This window comes from Bison bison, unplaced genomic scaffold, assembly GCF_000754665.1.
Source record: "Bison bison bison isolate TAMUID 2011002044 unplaced genomic scaffold, Bison_UMD1.0 scf7180017864068, whole genome shotgun sequence".
Taxonomy (NCBI): Eukaryota; Metazoa; Chordata; class Mammalia; order Artiodactyla; family Bovidae; genus Bison; species Bison bison.
Genome location: NW_011494640.1, coordinates 9,761,035 through 9,781,534, shown reverse-complemented (window position 1 = coordinate 9,781,534; position 20,500 = coordinate 9,761,035). Strand labels below are relative to the sequence as shown.

General features: G+C 39.9%; 1 protein-coding gene across 1 annotated transcript in view; it reads left to right on the top strand.

Moving 5' to 3' along the window:
- The window catches only part of NYAP2 (neuronal tyrosine-phosphorylated phosphoinositide-3-kinase adaptor 2), a 257,865-nt gene that overhangs the window by 224,920 nt on the left and 12,445 nt on the right, over window positions 1-20,500 (top strand). The window contains 1 exon segment of the mRNA XM_010837052.1: window positions 5,354-5,563. Coding sequence (XP_010835354.1) covers window positions 5,354-5,563 — 210 coding nt within the window.

Below are 20,500 nucleotides of genomic sequence, written 5' to 3'. Positions count from 1 at the left end.
GCTCAGCTTTCTTCACAGTCCAACTCTCACATCCATACAAGACCACTGGAAAAACCATAGCCTTGACTAGACAGACCTTTGTTGGCAAAGTAATGTCTCTGCTTTTTAATATGTTATCTAGGTTGGTCATAACTTTCCTTCGAAGGAGTAAGCGTCTTTTAATTTCATGGCTGCAATCACCACCTGGTTTACTCTCCAGTAAAATGCTCAATAGTACATTTATGATTTTCCTACTGATTTTTCAGACATGCCTTCTACTTATATATGAAGGTACAGGGGCACAAGGCTGAGTAGTATGATTTCTGCAAGTTTTTTGTTCAGGTTTCCCTAAATATACCTGCCAAAGTTCACTAAAGTCTAACTTCTGGGACTTGAAAACAAAGAAAGGAGAAAAGGGAAAAAAAGAACCCTTTTTGTTCCCAAAGCTGTACTGGGCTTTTATTTAGTTGAGGTTTGAGACCAAAGTGACACTTCCCTGGTGCCTGTAAGTGAGTAATTTGAATGAGAACAAAGAAACTGAGACTGGTATAGAGGGAGAAGCTTGACATACATCCTCAGCCTTTCTTATTTAAAATAGTATCCGAACCTGTAGGAACAGTAGCGAACCCAGTGATAAATTAGAGCATTTTTTTTTAAGTTGGTTAGTTTCAATTCCAGTGGTAGAAGACTCTGTGTGTGTGTGTGTGTGTGTGTGTGCGACCGCATGCGCACGAGAGAGAGAGAGAGAGAGAGAGAGAGAGAGAGAGAGAGAGAGAGAAGAAAAAAAATTTTAACTGCTTAATGATGGCAGGGGAATAAAACCTAGAAAGTGATAATAAGGCGAACATCCCAACGTTAAGTTTGAAATCTGGAAGAGAAAGCGAGGTGAAACAGATGGGTCATTAGGTTCTGAGGCTGTGACATTTGGAAGCCAGTCACATTTTCTTTGAAACTGTGAATAAACAGCTTGGAAATAGTCTAGGATGTTCTTTTCTGATACTCATTTTATTCCATTTGACTCAGGGCACAGAAAAGCAATTGTTAGTTAAATTGTCTTGCTGTAATTAATTGCTGGGATGTATTAGTTTGAAAATATTTTTTTCTTATATTTGATTTCAGTATAACTGGGACTTAAGCTTATAAATGGGTCCAGGGATCTTTCTGAGGTTGTTTTATGGAACTGCCCTCCTGGTTTACGTTCTGTCTCATAGAATTATATTTTTGACAAGTGTTTATACAACTTCATAGCATCTTGACTCTGGAAGGGACCTCAGTAATGTGGAAATTAGTGAAGACCAAACAAATGAGAACACACGGGGCTATTTATTCAGACTTTGCTGTAGCAAGGCAGTCAGCCACCAGGATGGGCAGAGACTCAAGGCAGGGAGAAAGTGCAAAGCTTTATAGTGGGAAAACGGACTGCTTCGGGTATGCCCCCAGTGGAGGCAGTTGGCATAGGCGAGTTGCAGGCAACCTAACCTAGAAACAGGGTTGTTTCGTTGCCAAGTCCTGTCCTACTTTTTGTGACCCCATGGACTGTAGCCCACCAGGCTCCTCTCTCCATGGGATTTCCCAGGCAAGAATACTGGAATGGGTTGCCATTTCCTTCTGTAGGGGATCTTCCCGACCCAGGGATCAAACCCATGTCTTCTGCATTAGCAGGTGGATATCTACCTCTGAGCCATCTCTGGGAAGCCCAGAAGCAGGGTATCTTATGTTATTGTTAGGGGAACATATTTGACTTTCTCTGTTTGGTCCTATGTTAAAAGCAGGGATAAAAACTGCAGACGCTGACAGTTTTTAATCAAATCCTGTCTGTTTTGGGCCAATTCTTACACAGGTTGCAGTTTGCTAGAGATAGCAGTCCAAAGTCTCTACAAGTCTGACTTATGCATTGCAGGTTAGCTTTCTAGACTGATTACTGTAGATGATCAGCTAGAATTCTATTTTTATATGTGGTCTGGCAAGTTTACATCTGTATCTTCAGTCTCTCAGTGATTATCCAAAACAAACATAGAAAGAATAAATAAATTCATGAAGGACAAATTGCCGTAGTTTTTTTTTTTTTTTTTTAATGAATACTCTGTTTAATATGTGTGGCCCTGTTTCATTTTTAAAATATTAAAAATGTAGGATATGATTAGATCCTTCAAATTAAATTGGGAAAGTTAGGCAGGGCTGGTCTTACGTCCGTTTTGTAGTTAAGCAAAGCAGAGATCCAAAAGGTAAAGCCAAGGGCTCAGTGTCATGGGTCACCAGCCATGTGGCCACAGTGGCTAAGGATTCCAGCTAGGCCTCTCAGATCCCTCTCCCAGCTGCTTACTGTATTACAAACTATTCTATCTCTGCCCCACAGATTCAAATCACAGGGAACCGAAGTATGACATTTGTCTTATCACACTGCTGGAAGATGATGAGCGTTTGAACTTCCATGCAAAGACAACAAAATACAGATTCTCTGAACCTCTTCTGTCACTGTTCATTATACTCTTTCTCAAAGATTCTTTCTTTGAATTAAACTTTCAACCTGGCAAACTTTACAGCTTGTGATTGTCAGGTAATTAGACTTTTGCAAATACCGTTAGCTCTGTGCCACTTGAATACATTTGTATCACTCACCAGATCCCTGTCTTCCATTAGGAATGTTGTATTTCCTACACACATTGGAAAGATGCCGGAGGATTTAGGAAAACTATTCCATAAATGAGTTAGTTACATACCCACTGAGCAATATGCTAAGAGCTAGAGGCACCAATGGAAAAAAAAGCAAAAATCAACATTCAGATCCTGCCTTTAAAGAACTCGGGGCCTTTTAAGAAGAACAAGTACACAGAAAAAAATGATACAAGACAATGTCAGTACAGAGATGTTATCCCACCATGGGCTATATATGAAGTAGGGTGGCTTCAAAGGATACTTAAACTGAGCAAAGATGACTGAGGAAAGAGTTCTCTGATGAAAGGAAAGGATATAAGGGTTTTTCAATGTAGGTGAGGTAGGAGATAGTAGCTATGGAAACCAGCATTGTTTTTGTTGGAGAGGGAGTAGAGAGGAAGAAGCTACAGCTAATTTATTGATGTTTCTTGAATACAGTGTTCAAGTAAGAAGTGAAAAAGTTAAAGAGGCAAAGAGTGAGATGGAGAATCATGCGGGTCATAGGGACCTTAGACATACTTCTGTAACAGGAAGCTTCTGGAAGGATTTTAGCCAGGGATACATTATGAATAGATTTGCATTTTTTGTTTTTGTTTTTTGTCTTTAAATACTTATCTATATGCACTACAGAATGACTATCACATCAGTTCCCTGAAATAACATTATTCTGAATGTAGCAAGCTGGTATCACTCCTAAACCATATTTATTTACTACATATGCTCTTTTAAAAATTAGGAAGTGATTATATTTTTAAAAGAATTTCCCATAAGCTATTTTTTAAAAAATTGAAGAGTAGTTTATTTACAATGTTGTGTTAGTTTTAGATGTACAGCAAAGTCATTCAGTTTTATGTATGTATATACATTCTATACATAGAAATTTATATATGTATATATAATTTACATCCATATATACATTTATATATGTATATATATTTCTATATATAGAAATACATATGTATAGAAATGTATATATACACGTATAGAAATGTATATGTATAAAAATGTTTATATACATTTCTATGTATAGAAATGTATATATATTATATATAGATGCATTTTTATATTTGTTGTTTAGTCGTTAAGTCATGTCTGACTCTTTTGCGACCCCATGGTGGACTGTAGCTCACCAAGCTCCTCTGCCCATGGGGTTTCCCAGGCAAGAATACTGGAGTGGGTTTTCATGTCCTTCTCCATGGGAATCTTCCCAACCCAGGGATCAAACCCACATCTCCTGTATTGGCAGGTTTTTTTACCAGTGGAGCATCAGGGAAGCCATACATATGTAATATCTATCTATCTATTCACATATATATTCTTTTCAGATTCTCTTCCTTTATAGATTTTTACAAAATATTGATATAATCCCCTGTGCTATCTGGTACGTCCTGGTCGGTATCTATTTTATATATCACAGATATAATATGTATAATATTATAGTACTATATAGTGTCTATCTGTTAATTCCAAACTATATGTGCTTTTAAATACTAATGTACATGACTTACAGAATGGCTATCACATCTAGTCCCTGAAAAAACACTTGATCAAATTTGCATTTTACACGATCACTTTGGCAGTAGATGGAGCTTATTTTTTGGGAAGTCAAAGACAGAGTCAAGGAGGTAAGTTTGGTGATGATTAGAGCTTGAACCAGAACAGCTGAGATAGACATGATAGAAAGAGCAACAGAAGGTAAAACAAGATATTCACAGATAAAATCTGTAGAATTTGCAGACTGATGGATTGGAGAGTAGCAGTTAAAAAAGAGATAGATAAGTTTCTAACTTGGATGGTTGGCAGAACAGAAGGAATCATTAGTTTAGTTAGAAATGGTGTCAGCACAGTGTGTGAAATGTTAAATTTGTTTTATCTAAGGGACATCCAGATGGAGCATCCAGTAGGCAGTTGGATGAAAAAGTCCACAGCTCAGGAGAATGGTCCAGCCTTCCCATAAACTATTCAGAAACCACCAGCCTCCAACAATTGCTAGTAGAATCCTGGAGGATGAAAGCATAGAAAGAATATATTCTTTCAAGTTGTGACTGTATTTTTTAGTCAACACAACCCAAATGGAAGGGACACTTGGAAGAAGAGAAGGTGTGAATGACACAGAAAAGGTGTTAGACAACACACCACAGAGAAATGGCCATCAGTGACACCAAGAGAATTGAAAATATCAATAAGAGAGTAATACGCAGATTAATCTGGTTACTCTCTTATGGTAATGATGTAAAGAGAGTGGCTTAAAGTGTCTTCTAAATTTGCCAACTAAAAGGCACTAAGTGATTTTAGCAAAAGCACTTTGTAGTAGAGTGGCTGGGCTAAATTTATGTCACAGGTGGGTAGCACAATGAGAATGTAAAGAGAAGGACTGTAAAAGTGCTTTTTATGAAATTTCCTTGAAGATTTGCACCCGGGAAGAGTTACTGAAGAATACTCAAGGTTCATTGAGGTTCTCCATTCCAAAGGTGTAACTGTTTCTCACTGATGATAACCTGCAAAGCTCGGAAAAACGGGCCTGTGTGATGTGTCCCTGATTTATTTAAATGTTATCATCTCCAACACACCTAAGTTTCCAAAAATACATTAAAATATTTTATAAAATATTAAATATTTGCTAGAAATTAGAAAAACATTAAATATTCTTTAATTTTTAAAGGAATCTGGGGAGGATGTGACTTTTGTTTAAGAGAATATAATTCTGGTTAATACACAGAATCCACAGAGGAGCTGAAGGTTCGGAGCCACAGCACGGAGCCAATACCAAAGTTGGACAGCAAAGAGAGAGGCCATCATGGGGCATCGTCCTCCAGAGAGCCTATCAAAGCTCAGGAATGGGATGGGACCCCTGGGCCACCTGTGGTCACCAGCAGACTGGGAAGATGCTCCGTGAGCCCCACATTACTAGCAGGAAACCACAGCTCAGGTAAGAAAGAGAGTAATCCCCCAAATGGTAAGTCCTCATGGCTCTAGAAACTGTTTTTATGCAATTATCCCTTAGAAAATCATAACCGCAGGTATCTCTGTCTCTACTCATAGAGACAGTGTAAGTAGCCCTTCACACAAAAGGAGGGAACAGTATGTGGTACACTCCAGGGAACATTCTTCACATGGATGATGGAGAAGTGAATGGTGCTTTTCAGAGCTGTACAATGCAGCAACCCTGACAATTCCAACCATCTGTACTAAATTTCTTAACAAAACAAAACAAAAAAACACTAGGGGCTCATCTAAAGCAGTTTTCATTTTATAAAGTTGAAGTAATTTAGAGTTTATGCCTCCTTTGCTTTAAAAAAGATTTTAGACTACTGGGAAAAATAAATAGGAAGTAACATGGAGAAAAAAATGTAGCAAAGATGATTGGAAGGCAATAGAGAGAGTACATATTATAAGGCATCTGCTGTCATAAGATGAAGACAGTAACTGGTCATTGGGCAAGGTACTATGTTTCCATATAAGCTGAAAGAGTTACAAAATTATAATTTAATACATCTTAAATTCACAACTTGAAATTAAAATCTGAAATGCAGTTTTGCAATGTTAATTGTTGTTGTTTAGTCGCTAAGTCCTATCTGACTCTCTGCAACCTTGTGGATTGCAGCAATATTGATAGATAAATATTATTAAACAACATTTTTAAAAACACAGAATATATGTGCTTTGAATTGATTGATCAACATGGTGGATTCACAGAGAACTGTTAACTGAAATAAACAACAATCAGGCAGACGCCTGTAGTTTTCAGCTTTCTATTCTTTAAGAGTGTTAGGACTCTGAAAGACCAATCCTTTAATGTTCTTTTCAACTCTGATAGTCATCTTGGAAAGCAATTAGCGTGAATTTAGCCTGGGGTCTCTGACTGTCATGCACAAGATAAAATTGGAACAGGATGGATGATATATGTATTGGGAAAAGGATGCTTCCAGGACATTAGCCAGGCGAGGCAGAACAATAGCTTCCTCAGACTTAAATGTAACTAAAAGCTTCGGTGCTATTGCCATATCACAAATCATATGGGTCATCAGCTTGATAGTGTGAGTTCAAATTTCAGAGAAGGAACATGTGAATTTAGTAGAAATCTAAAAATAGATTTTTGATCATAAAATATAAATATCTATAGGTATATGAGAAGATATCTGTTCATTTTGTCATGAAGAAGAAAAACATAGGAAACAAATGGAATTTTGTAGGATAAAAGCCACTCCCAAAGAAGGTTGACATCACTATTCTATTGGGAATTGTGATTCATTTTAGTTTATTTATTAGTATATTTTTGGTTATTTTGTTATTAGTATATTATTAATTGTATTGTTTTTAGTTATTTGGTTATTAATATATTAGTATCAATAATGTTTTTAATATTAATATATTTTTAGTGATTAAGTTTGTGCCACTATCCAAAAAAAAAAAGTATAGTATTTGCTCCTGTTGTGACCACAGATATTTTATAAAATCCAGAAGCATTAGCTGAATGTTTATTATGTAACAGCACGGTTTGAGGATCTGTGAGTACAGTAATGAGTAAGACATCTTCATATACGGGGCCTCAAAGACAAGTGCAGGACAGATGAGTGGACCATTGCAATAGAATGTATTGTATACAAATAATATGCAAACCTAGTAGGGAGAAATAAGCTAGTTTTTCTTGGGAGGGTATGATTTCAGGGAAAACAATGAGAGGCTTTTGGTGTATAGATGAAATCATCATTGCTTACAGAGGTAACTAGAGCTTGAACTATCAGAAACCTGCTTACCAGGAGGACACAGAAGAAATGTCTGCCTTCTAAATGAAAATCTGAAATACTGTAGGATGGACTCTAGCACATTTGGTGTGACGATTTACAGAAGGTTTACAGAAAAAACTGCAAAGTAGGTTGGGACCAGATAGCAAGAATCGTGAAGGGCCTTGTGCATTAAGCAGAAATTCTTTCAGTCACAGAGTACCAATTAACAGTGGTTAAAAAGGAAGTTCTTTGGAAGGAATGATGCTAAAGCTGAAACTCCAGTACTTTGGCCACCTGATGTGAAGAGTTGACTCATTGGAAAAGACTCTGATGCTGGGAGGGATTGGGGGCAGGAGGAGAAGGGGACAACAGAGGAGAGATGGCTGGATGACATCATTGATTCAATGGACATGAGTTTGAGTGAACTCAGGGAGTTGGTGATGGACAGGGAGGCCTGGCGTGCTGTGATTCATGGGGTCGCAAAGAGTCGAACACGACTGAGTGACTGAACTGAACTGAAAGTAACCCTGGCTTCTGTTAAGACTCCATAGCCTAGAGCAGGAGGTAGGTGGTTTCAAGATTATCGTAACTGTTTAGTGATGTCACTAAGGGCTGAGAAACTTCCTGTCCTATAACTCTTCTCTTTTGCTACCCTGGATGGTACCTTTGTGATCACAAGCTGAGGGCATGGTTCTGAGTATCATGTTCCAACAGACTCTTTTTGATCTACTTGGGCAAATCTAGGAAGCATTCTCTAGATCAGTCACTGAGTGAAGAGGAAGGGACTTCCACGAGCTTATAGAGGGCCTTTCTTTCCCTTACATAAAGAGACCTCTGCTTTATACCTGAAGATGAAATCAACAGTCTATTGCATAAGCAATGGACAGTTATCTGTCCCATTGTGGTTAGGTTTAGCACATTATGTGGTGGACTTTTGTAGTCATTTGTATATTTTTAAGAGAGATAAAACATAAATTTAGTTTTCATCATGAAAAGCCCAATGATAACACCAAGGCTTCAAGCATAGTCAGCATTGTTATTGAATCCAAGCTTGTACTGCTCACTGCATGACAAGTCAATAAATTGAGAGATGAGTTGTTGGGGCAAGGAATAGTGACTTTACTTGTAAAATCATCAGATTCAGAAGATGGTGGACTAGTGTCCCAAAGAACCATCTTCCCCAAGTTAGAATTCTGGCTTTTTTATTCTGAAAAGGGAGGGAGTGTGGCTGGATGCTGCCAGCTTCCTGGTGCCAGAATCCTTTGTACTTGTAGCTGTCCAGACAGGTCTGGTAATGTGTTCCTGCAAACCTCCAATAAGATAAGTGTTATTTTCTGTTCTGTAACTTTTTACCTTTGCACGAATGGGAAGCTATTATCAGATACTTGAGAATGTGCTATCTTGTATATATATTTCAGGCTATAGGCAAACTTGGCTTCCTGGGTGGCACTAGTGGTAAAGAAAGAACCTGGTAAAGCAAGAGACATAAGAGACCTGGGTTGGATCCCTGGATCAGGAAGATCTCCTGGAGAAAGGAATGGCAACCCACTCCAGTATTCTGGCCTGGAGAATTCCATGGACAGAGGAACCTGGGGGGCTACAGCCCATAGAGTCACAAAGAATCGGACATGACTGAGGTGACTTAGCACCGAATATGTTTGTCTCATAGGCAAAATTAGTTTACAAAAGGCACAGAGTTAGCATGACTGAGCATAGACAACAGAACAGAGTATAGAGCTAAAGGAGTAGATCCAACAAGGAGTAACATTTGCTTTTCTCTGTTATACAGCATGAGATATGGAGCAAGGTTAAGATGGGAAAGCCAATATTTACATTTTAATGATGTTAATTTAGAAATGCTCTGGGTCGTCTAACTGAGAAGTCAGCATACAGTTGGAATTGTACGTCTAGAGCTAAAGAGATTTAGTGATGTTAGAGAATGAGACTAGGGCTTTTTGACATGGCTGGTACTATACACCTGGATGATTCTAATCTAGGAGGGCAAGAAACTGAGATGAGAAGGAGCCGGAAACTGTACCCTGGGGAGTGCAGACATTACTAAGTGTGGGCAGAGAGGAAGCACCTGTGGAACAAATGGAAACAAAACCATCAAATAAGACACAAATGAAGTTTTACTGAACACAGCATGTTGCTTAAAAATGGGTAAACTGGCTTCACCTGTTGGCCTCTTGAGAGATGCCCGCGGGATAGAGGGACGCCGCCGCTCGCGCCCTTACCTGGCTCTCCGTACGGAATGGTCTCGGCCCAAGCGCTCGGCTCCTCTTCCTGGATGTCCAGGACCCTGTCAATGGACTTCTGGGCCTGAGACAGGGCCTGCTTGGCGAAGCTGGAAAGCTGGGAGGCGTTGAACCAGCTCATCTCCCCTCCTCAACCGCCGGCGTTGGCGGCGGCGGCGGCGGCAGCACCGAGCGGGAAGGCCAAGGGAAAGGCCGACGGTCGGGGGCCCCGGGGAGGGTGCACGGAGAGCCTCCCCTGCTTCTCAAAAAAAAAAAAAAAAGGGTAAACTGTAATATGTCTTTGACACTCTGACATAATTCTTCTACAAGATTCAGAGTGTAAACTGAATTTATAATGTGCTTTCACTTCCTTCAACTGAAAACTCCTGAAACATCTCTTTCAGTTGATGGCACCTAAAAATCTCCTCTTTTAGGTCCTTAAGCTCTGTTTGTAGAGTGATAAGTTGACTACTGACCAGAAGAAATAGCATAGATAGCTTTCGTTTTGCACTCTCTCCATATTAGATTATGAAGGAAGTAAATAAGGTGGAAGAAAAGATTTTTGTTACAATTTTGATAAAGACATTTTTGTATCCATTTTACAAGAAATGTGAAATGCAGGGGCAAATATAGAGTTACATATACAGTGTCCGTGCCAATTAGGGCTTATTCAGTGATACTGAAACATATTAGCATGATATAATCCTTGAAAGAACATTACAAGTATTGAACTTTTAGAAGTCCCTGCCTCCCAAATACTGGGTTAGCCTAAAAGTTCATTTGGGTTTCCATAAGCTGTTACAGAACAAACGTTTTGGCCAGCCCCATAGATCGTTGAAATCCTATCTGTCAAGCCTACTCATATTCCAATTTTGAGAGGAAAAGTGAAAGTTGCTCAGTCATGTCCGACTCTTTGCTACCCCATAGACTATATAGTCCATGGAATTCTCCAGGCCAGAATACTAAGAAGAATAGGAAAATATTTGTTATGTTGGTAGTTCTAATTTTTCTAAAAAGAAAGGACCTAAAATGTGCCAATTCTATATTAGAAAAGGGTATATTTCCACTAGCAAGGAGAGGTTTACTATTTGAATTATAAAGTTCACTCACTTTTGGGGTTTTAAACAAATGGGACACTCCTTAAAGAATCACCTCCGTCAGTGAGATGGCCTTCATCCAGACTAGGTAAATAGCTATGTGAACAGAACATGTTGGACTTGCTATTTTGGAACAGAAGAGAGTGACTCAGTATTTACGCTTTATCCCTCTTCTCCTCACACTTTCTCTTCATTATCGTATCCTTGACGTGGGACCACTGGATGAGGAATACTCCTGCACTACACTAGAACTGCAGGTGATAACCCTCCTCCCTAAACGAGGAATCACACAACTCCACACCTGATACTCAAAAGGAATGCAAATTCCACCAGTTCCAACTTTGAATCCCTCCTCTCTGTGTGAGTCGACTTTCTGCCTCTGGTTCTTTCTCTCTCTCTCTCTCTCTCACTGACACACAAACACACGTATGCACACAAAGACACAAACTGCTACCAGTCACAGACTATTTGCTTTAACAAACGTAGTTTAGCCACTTGAAATGGTTGTTCTTAACAGCTCTTCTGAGGGATGAAGGAAATGCTGAAGTAAAGCAGATGAGTGTATCAGGAGATCTCAGTTCTAATTACTGGTGCTACTGTTTGCTGTGGCATTTTTTTCAAGTCACTGTTGTTTAGTAAATCAGAAATTCTGCAGAGGGGAGAGTCTTGCGGTAGTGGAGAACTGGGACGCCAGTGCTCATGAAAACAATGAGCAAAAGTAGAAATTATACCAGTATATATTATATTCACAGCAATTTAGATTTCAAAAATTAAATCCATCAACAAGTAGTTTCTAAGCTTGTATCCATCTCTGTTATGTTTTCTGGGGGACAAGCACATACACACATTATAGGGTATATAAAACATAAACATGGTCCCTGCCACTCTAAAACATTACTATGCTTCTTTTTGACACAAAACTATTGAATGTAAATTAATTAGATTATAATTGAACATATTATTTTTCTTATTGTCTCTACTTTTAAAATGATTCAGAGATCAAAAAATGAGGGCAAGCTAGAAAAAGGATGGAGAGATTAATGAGACACATTGAGTCTTTAAATAGGATTGTATCAGGTCTTTTGAAAAAATCATTTATTATTATTATTAATTGAGTAGAAATCTAGAATGAGGACTTTCTACATGGGATGAAGAAGATAAGTAGCACATCAGACTTCCCTGTCCATCACCATCTCTCAGAGCTTGCTCAAACTCATATCTGTTGAGTCGGTGATGCCATCCAACCATCTCATCCTCTGTTGTCCCCTTCTCCTCCTGCCTTCAATCTTTCCCAGCATTAGCATCTCATCCAATGAGTCAGCTCTTCTCATTAGGTGGCCAATGAGTTGGAATTTCAGCTTCAGCATAAGTCCTTCCAATGAATATTCAGGGTTGATTTCCTTTAGGACTGAATGGTTTGATCTCCTTACAGTCCAAGGGACTTTCAAGAGTCTTCTCCAGCATCACAATTCAAAAGCATCAATTATTTGGTGCTCAGTCTTATTTATGGTCCAATTCTCACATGCATATGTTACTAATGGAAAAATTATAGCTTTGATTATATGGACCTTTGTCGGCAAAGTGCTGTCTCTGCCCTTTTAATGCGCCTTGTCATAGCTTTCCTTCCAAGGATCAAGTGTCCTTTTCTACTCTACTTCATATTCTAATCATGTTTTTGAAGACTGGAAAGATCACAAAGATGTGAGTGTTTTAGCCAAAGCCTAATAGTATATAGGATATCTGGGAAGATTTGGCAGAATGGGAACCATTTAATATAAGCAACTGAAAACTAGGATTCGAGAAAGGGAACTATATACAATTGAACCCAAGAGTGTAGTCTTTGAAAATTGATGATTAGTTGATTTATAAGAAAGATGCTTTCCTCTTGAAGTTCTGAAACATACTTTACTTGATAACCTGGGATAACTGGTAACTTTGCTGATAAACCTCCAGGCAACCATAACTGAAAAATATTTCTATCCAGAAAGTCTTATGTGTACAAGTTCAGAGAATGAAAAACACATGAGAAGCATGCATTGGGCTGCAGAACTGAGGATAGTGGAATAGTATTTATGACAATAATTCCTGGCAAACCATAATAAATCTATGTGGTTTTCCCGCTTTGTTTATGTAAGCCATGCTTTACAGTAGTGTTAATAAATTAATATTTTGGTGTTAATAACATGTAACACTGCTATGCCCCAGTTTATCTTTATAGAAAAGATAAAGGGAATCTCATAATGTAGGTTGTTATGAGGATTAAACTCAGAAATGTATAAGCAGGTCTGGTACAAATCTGACTTGTAATAGCTAGAGACCACGGTTTATTGTGTTCCCATTCAGTTTTATTAGAAAGATCTCCAATTCTTTTTTTCTAGGACAAAACCTGAGTATTTCCTTTGGAAAGCTCAACTCATTGCAAATATAAGGTTTTCTTGAGTCACACAGAATATAATTGGCTATAGGACCACTACTAAAGGAACACGACCACACCATCCTGTCTTTCATTTATTTGTGCATTTCTGACAAAGACTGTAAGTCAATGTAAAGGCCATTTTTGGATTCTCTTGAGTCTGAATTTATGAAATCTGGAGAAAGTATCAGGTACAGGCTTTAAAATTTACTTGCTGTATTATACAGTTATCAGAAAGTCATCTTAAACTCTCATAGTGTTTCTTTTCTGCTTCATAGCAATGAATGAAATTTAAATACACAGATTAGTAAGGACATGGGAATCACAAGAAAACACTGATATACACAAAGGTACACATTTCTTTAATAAATACTCAACTTGACATTCATTCATCTGTTAATTCAGTCATTCATTCCCTTTGTGTATATTTAACAAACACGTATTCAGCATCTACTCTGTGATATTCAGGGACTAGGTTCTGGGGGTGCAGGGTAAGTGGGGTAGACCTGATCTCCCCTTTCCAGAGCTCATGTTCTAACAGGAAAGATGGAGAGTAAAGTTTAACAGATTCTTATAAATGATATAAGGGGGAAATTCTGGGCACAGTTCAGTTCAGTTCAGGTACTCATTCGTGTCCGACTCTGCGACCCCACGGACTGCAGCATGCCAGGCTTCCTGTCCATCACCGACTACCAGAGCTTGCTCAAACTCATGTCCACTGAATCGGTGATGTCATCCAACCATCTTATCCTCTGTCCTCCCCTTCTCCTCCTGCCTTCAATCTTTCCTAGAATCAGAGTCTTTTCTAGGGTCTTTTCTGGGCACAGTCACATGATTTATTCATCTAAAAGGGAATGTAATTCAGACAGGCTTCCTTGAGAAAGTGATATTAAATTTGGTACTAGTATGATGAGTAAGACCTAGGCACATAAAAGGGGATAAAGTGCTCTGTGCAGCTCACTCACTGATGGGTGGATGAAAAAGATTTATTGTTAAAAGCTGATTAGTAGTAAACTGTTTAATATGGCTGTGTAATTCCCAAACTTTATACTCTTCTCCATATTTTCTTATGGCTTGATGCCTTATAGTTGCAATAACAGTCTCAATCGTTCTCATCTTCCTGAATGCACACTCTTTGCAATGTGCTTTAATAACTCCTTATCAACTAGTAAGGTCTATTTCTTACCCCTTAAATCTGGGGTATCCTTGTTTCTTGCATTGACCAATAGAATGAGACGGAGGTGACTTTGTGTCAGTCATGAGCCTCAGCCTCAAGAGGCCATGAATGCTTCCAATCCTACCTCCACCATAAAAACAAGCCTGAACTAGCCCACTGGGAAATGGGATACATATGGAAGAAAGCCAAGAGTCTTCAGCCTTCAGCCAGCCAACTCCCAGGCATGTGAGAAAGCACAGCATGAAACAGCAGAAATGCTTGTCTGACCCAGAGCTGACCACGGATGCATGAGTGAGCCCAGCCCAGACCAGAATAACCACCCAGCTGACCCATAGACTCAGGAACAAGACTCAGTGAGCGTCATTTGAAATCGCTGGGTTTGGTTGCAGTGTGAAATCATGAACTGACTGCAGCCGCCATGGTCTGTTTCACTTTTGCTGGTTTTCCATCAAATGGAAATATTTAATTACTATTATTTGATTGCAGTATGCTTCTTAAAAACCCAAAAGTCACAGAAAAAAAAGTGAAAGCCCACCCACCTTTTGCGTTAGCATTCCACTTTTCAAAGCATCATTTTTTCATAATTATATTTATTTATTTTTAATTGATTGATGATTGCTTTACAGTATTGGTTTGATTTCTGTTATGCATCACCATGAATTAACCATGGGTATACCTATGTCCCCTACTTCTTGAATTTCTCTCCCACCTCCCACCTTTTCCCACCCCTCTAGGTTGTCACAGAGCCCCAGTTTGAGTTCCCTGAGTCATACAGCAGATTCCCACTGGCTATCTATTTTACATATGGTAGTGCATATGCTTACATGCTACTCTCTCCATTCATCTCACTCTCTCCTTGCTGTCTCTGGCCCTTTCAAAGCATGATTTTTAACTGTCAAGGTTGCATCACGTTTGGGGCCTGTGCATAGATAGAAACTGTCATTTCTATTATTTTCATTGTTATTATGCAACAGGAACCACAAACCAGTCGGTAGCATTCAGGCCTCATGGTGATTTGGGCTTCGCTGCAGGAAATTGACTCACTTCCTGTTTGGCTCTGTATGAGCCACAGGCGGCTGTAGGCTTCAGCATCTATGACCCTCAAGGCTGCCATTCTGTGCTGTCAGCTCAGGCAGCAGAGCTCAGTTCCCCACATCTGCTCTCCTTCTCAGTTCTAATTGGATGCTGGGTTATTTCCTCGGGGAACACTGGCCAAATCCGGTTGCTAGGTTCTGCTGGCTAATTTCACACTCCAGAGTTTAACGCTCCCTTACTGAATTCTAGTAGTAAACACATACCAGAATTCTCACGTGGAGTCTTTGGAGAGTATAAGTCATATTCCCAGTCGTCCCACTTTCACTTCTCTGCGGAAAACTGTGACTTCTGGCTGCTAGAATTTGTGTTCACCAGAGAAATGGTTTTATTTGTCTTTCTCTTGATACTGGTGATACAGCTTTGAGAAACAACCAGGACAGGAGAAGTTGGTCTTAACCATTGTAAACAACCCAAATGTGTCTTTTTGGGGTTCGAATGTGCTAATGGGCTAATTACAGAATGTTAGAAGGTGATTGCGCTCATATTTCAAGGCTAAAAGCTAAACCACAGAAGCAGAATTTGCAAAGGAGGTTATGGAAGTGAGTGTCCTTAACTGAACCCCTTTCTCTAGCCTAGGAAAAGGGCTGGAGGCTGGGAGGCTAGAAATCAGCTGTTAGAGACTTAGAGTGTGTGTTTGTGTGTGTGTGTATGTATGTGTGAGAGAGAGAGGCAGAGACATAGAGGGAGAGAGAGAGAGATGAATCTCCATTCCTTATAGACGAGGGATGAGAAAATTGTCTCTCCCAGTGAAAAATCAAGTGATAGAGACGTTTACGGGACCACCTGGAAAATTTGTTATTTTTTTCCAGTCGTTGAAGGGACGCCATTAAGGGAAAAAAAAGTACAAGAGGTTAGCTGAATAGCCTATGACCACAGAGCAGACAGCTTCCTAGCTAGTAACTCTTCAGCTACTGCTTATGGGTTAAAGATGTGTGCAAACTGTGTTTTCTGTGGACCAGATTAAGCCATGGAGAGAAACCCATGGAGGTCGTTTAGGTCATGTGACTAGCCAGAGTGGCAAGGCCTCTGCAGGACATGGCTCAAGGCCCATCCACAGGATGCCCACTGGGCAAACAGATCTCAGGTGAGAGATGGCCAGCCATGTGGGCCTTTCAGGGTGCACTTGAAAGCACCCCACGAAGAGTATTCTCCTCTCTTTCCTTCCCTGCTACACCACAGCGTGAGGCACACCAGCTCATGCTAGCACCAGGCAAGAAGGCTTTCTTATCCCTTCACCTCCCCTCTTTCCTCCTACCTCAACCCTTGTGAAGGCAGACATAGGGAGGGTCAAGTTGGAGGCACTGGGGTTAGAACATTGTCAGGCACAATGACAGTGTGTGCCGGAGCTGACCAGAATGGACCAGGAGAGAAGCATCTACTTGAAACAAAGTTCAAAATTGTAATTAATGTAAGCAACTAGGGATTTAAATGATTATTTCATTAAGACTTTTGTGACTTGAAGAAACCAAACGATTTTAAGGTTCTTTATGTTAACAGCTAAATGGAAAACTTAAAAAAAAAAGAAAAACAGAATCAGATGTAATTACAAATTTTCTCTAAGATTATTGCAGATTCCATTTAGCCAAGTTATGAAATTTCAATTTATCACCTTTGTTGATTATCTGTGACCCATTTAAAACAATGGGTTTCTCTGGTGGCTCAGACGGTTACAAATCTGCCTGTAATGTAGGAGATGCGGGTTTGTTCCCTGGGTCAGGAAGATACCCTGGAGTAGGAAATGGCAACCCACTACAGTATTCTTGCTGGAGAATCCCATGGACAGAGGAGGCTGGCAGGCTACAGTCCATGGGGTCACAAAGAGTCAGACACAGTTCAGTTCAGTTCAGTTCAGTTGCTCAGTCATGTCCGACTCTTTGCGACCCCATGAACTGCAGCATGCCAGGCCTTCCTGTCCATCACCAACTCCCGGAATCCACCCACACCCATGTCCATCGAGTCGGTGATGCCATCCAACCATCTCATCCTCTATCATCCCCTTCTCCTCCTGCCCTCAATCTTTCCCAACATCAGGGTCTTTGCAAATGAGTCAGCTCTTTGCATCAGGTGGCCAAAGTACTGGAGTTTCAGCTTCAACATCAGTCCTTCCACTGAACACCCAGGACTGATTACCTTTAGGATGGACCGGTTGGATCTCCTTGCAGTCCAAGGGACTCTCAAGAGTCTTCTCCAACATCACAGTTCAAAAGCATCAATTCTTCCGCACTCAGCTTTCTTCACAGTCCAACTCTCACATCCATACGTGACCACTGGAGAAACCATAGCCTTGACTAGACGGACCTTTGTTGGCAAAGTAATGTCTCTGCTTTTTAATATGCTGTCTAGGTTGGTCATAACTTTCCTTCCAAGGAGTAAGTGTCTTTTAATTTCATGGCTTGCAATCACCATCTGCAGTGGTTTTGGAGCCCAGAAAAATAAAGTCAGCCACTGTTTTCACTGTTTCCCCATCTATTTGCCATGAAGTGATGGGACCAGATGCCATGATCTTAGTTTTCTGAATGTTGAGCTTTAAGCCAACTTTTGAACTCTCCTCTTTCACTTTCTTCAAGAGGTTCTTTAGTTCTTCTTCACTTTCTGCCATAAGGATGGTGTCATCTGCATATCTGAGGTGATTGATATTTTTCATGGCAATCTTGATTCCAGCTTGTACTTCCTCCAATCCAGCGTTTTGCATGATGTACTCTGCATATAAGTTAAATAAGCAGGGTGACAATATACAGCCTTGACATATTCCTTTTCCTATTTGGAACCAGTCTGTTGTTCCATGTCCAGTTCTAACTGTTGCTTTCCTGACCTGCATTCAGGTTTTTCAAGAGTCAGCTCAGGTAGTCTGGTATTCCCATCTCTTTCAGAATCTTCCACAGTTTATTGTGATCCACACAGTCAGAGGCTTTGGCATAGTCAATAAAGCAGAAATAGATGGTTTTCTGGAACTCTCTTGCTTTTTCCATGATCCAGCGGATGTTGGCAATTTGATTTCTGGTTCCTCTGCCTTTTCTAAAACCAGCTTGAACATCTGGAAGTTCATGGTTCACCTATTGCTGAAGCCTGGCTTGGAGAATTTTAAGCATTACTTTACTAGTGTGTGAGATGAGTGCAATTGTGCAGTAGTTTGAGCATTCTTTGGCATTGCTTTCTTGGGGATTGTAATGAAGACTGACCTTTTCCAGTCCTGTGGCCACGACTGAGTTTTCCAAATTTGCTGCCATATTGAGTGCAGCACTTTCACAGCGTTATCTTTCAGGATTTGGAATAGCTCAACTGGAATTCCATCACCTCCACTAGCTTTGTTCGTAGTGATGCTTTCTAAGGCCCACTTGACTTCACATTCCAGGATGTCTGGCTCTAGGTGAGTGATCACACCATCATGATTATCTGGGTCATGAAGATCTTTTTTGTACAGTTCTTCTGTGTATTCTTGCCACCTCTTCTTAATATCCTCTGCTTCTGTTAGGTCCATACCATTTCTGTCCTTTTTGAGCCCATCTTTGCATGAAATGTTCCCTTGGTATCTCTAATTTTCTTGCAGAGAACTCTAGTCTTTCCCATTCTGTTGTTTTCCTCTATTTCTTTGCATTGATCGCAACTGAATGATTAACACACATTTAAAATAGTGTTTTTATTTATACACCATGTGTTAACTTCTAAAATAAGTGCTATTTCATCTGATCTTCACAAACACCCATACATCTGCAGATTAGTGTTATGATCCAAGTTATTTAGGTGACCAAACTGTAGCTCAGGAGAAATCAATTAAACAGCCCACACTCATCGATCAGTAATGGGTTCAAATCAAGAATGGGATTTCAAGTTTCTGAACAATAGTACAGCTCCCTTCCCATGACTGAATTAGGTTGTTTCCACATTTTCACCTCCATGTTCATAAATTCATTTGTTTATCTATGCATTCATTTATTCTTCTATTTTTCCAATATAAAGGTCCCAGGCACTGAGCATGAGCCGGTGAGGGAGACTGCTATTAATCACAAAAGTTAAAAATGTAATTACAATCTGTGACAAAATTCACCAAGGAAAATGACACCACACTCCCTTTGAAGTCACAGGGCCTCCTGGTCCCTTGGGAGCTAAGATCTCATGTGATTTAGGAGAAAAACTAATCCAGGGAGAGGACCCAAGAGGTGTAACAACTCTGGAACTTGGGGGCATGTGTGAGAGAGTGGCAAAAGGCGGCTGCCTGACAGTGTGAGGCTGAGGTGACCACGTCAGTGATTCAAGTCTTACCTAAAAGTGCCAGGAAGCCGTTTATGGATTTTAAACTCCTGGGATTATAAACTCAGGGATCAGGTTTACAAAGTCAGCTAATGTATTTTCATCCTAAACCAAGGGGAACCGAATTATGAAGATAAATATGCTGCCCCCCAAAAACCTGAAAAACCTGCCTTATCTATTCAAAGAAGTGTTTTCTCTTCTCTCTAGTCCGTGAAATTTCTCTGTTCTTGTGACTAACTCAGAGTTGTTCATAACTGTTTGTTTTGCTATATCTAAACATTAACTCTCAAGCACCTGAGCAACTGTGTCATGTATGGTTTTTTTGCTAATAAAATAGCAACATGATCTGTCCTTGTCTTTCTTTGGTTCAGCCATTTACTCATCCAGCAGGCTTGTGAGAATACCTGTTTTTGAACAGCACCCTATAAGGTGGTGACAAGTGACCTCTGCCTTCAAGGAGCCTATGCTAGCCTATGATGGTGCTTGAGTTTTTACGAGAGGGCACCACTGTCCCAGATTCAGAAAGGACCCTGGACTTTGTTTTTCAGTGGTTTGTAAGGATTTCCCTAAAGTACTTAATTCTTTTTCTCATTTATTTCCTAGCAAGATGACTTGTTAAAGCTATGGGAACAGTTCTGGAGTCAAGCAATTTGATGATATTAACTGGTGTATGTGTGTGTGTGTGTGTATCTATAGCTACTTATAGATTTTAAACTTGAGTTTTATGTGGTCTGATTTGCAGTCAGGAGAAGGCAATGGCACCCCACTCCAGTACTTTTGCCTAGAAAATCCCATGGACGGAGGAGCCTGGTTGGCTGCCGTCCATGGGGTCGCTAGAGTCGGACACGACTGAGCGACTTCACTTTCACTTT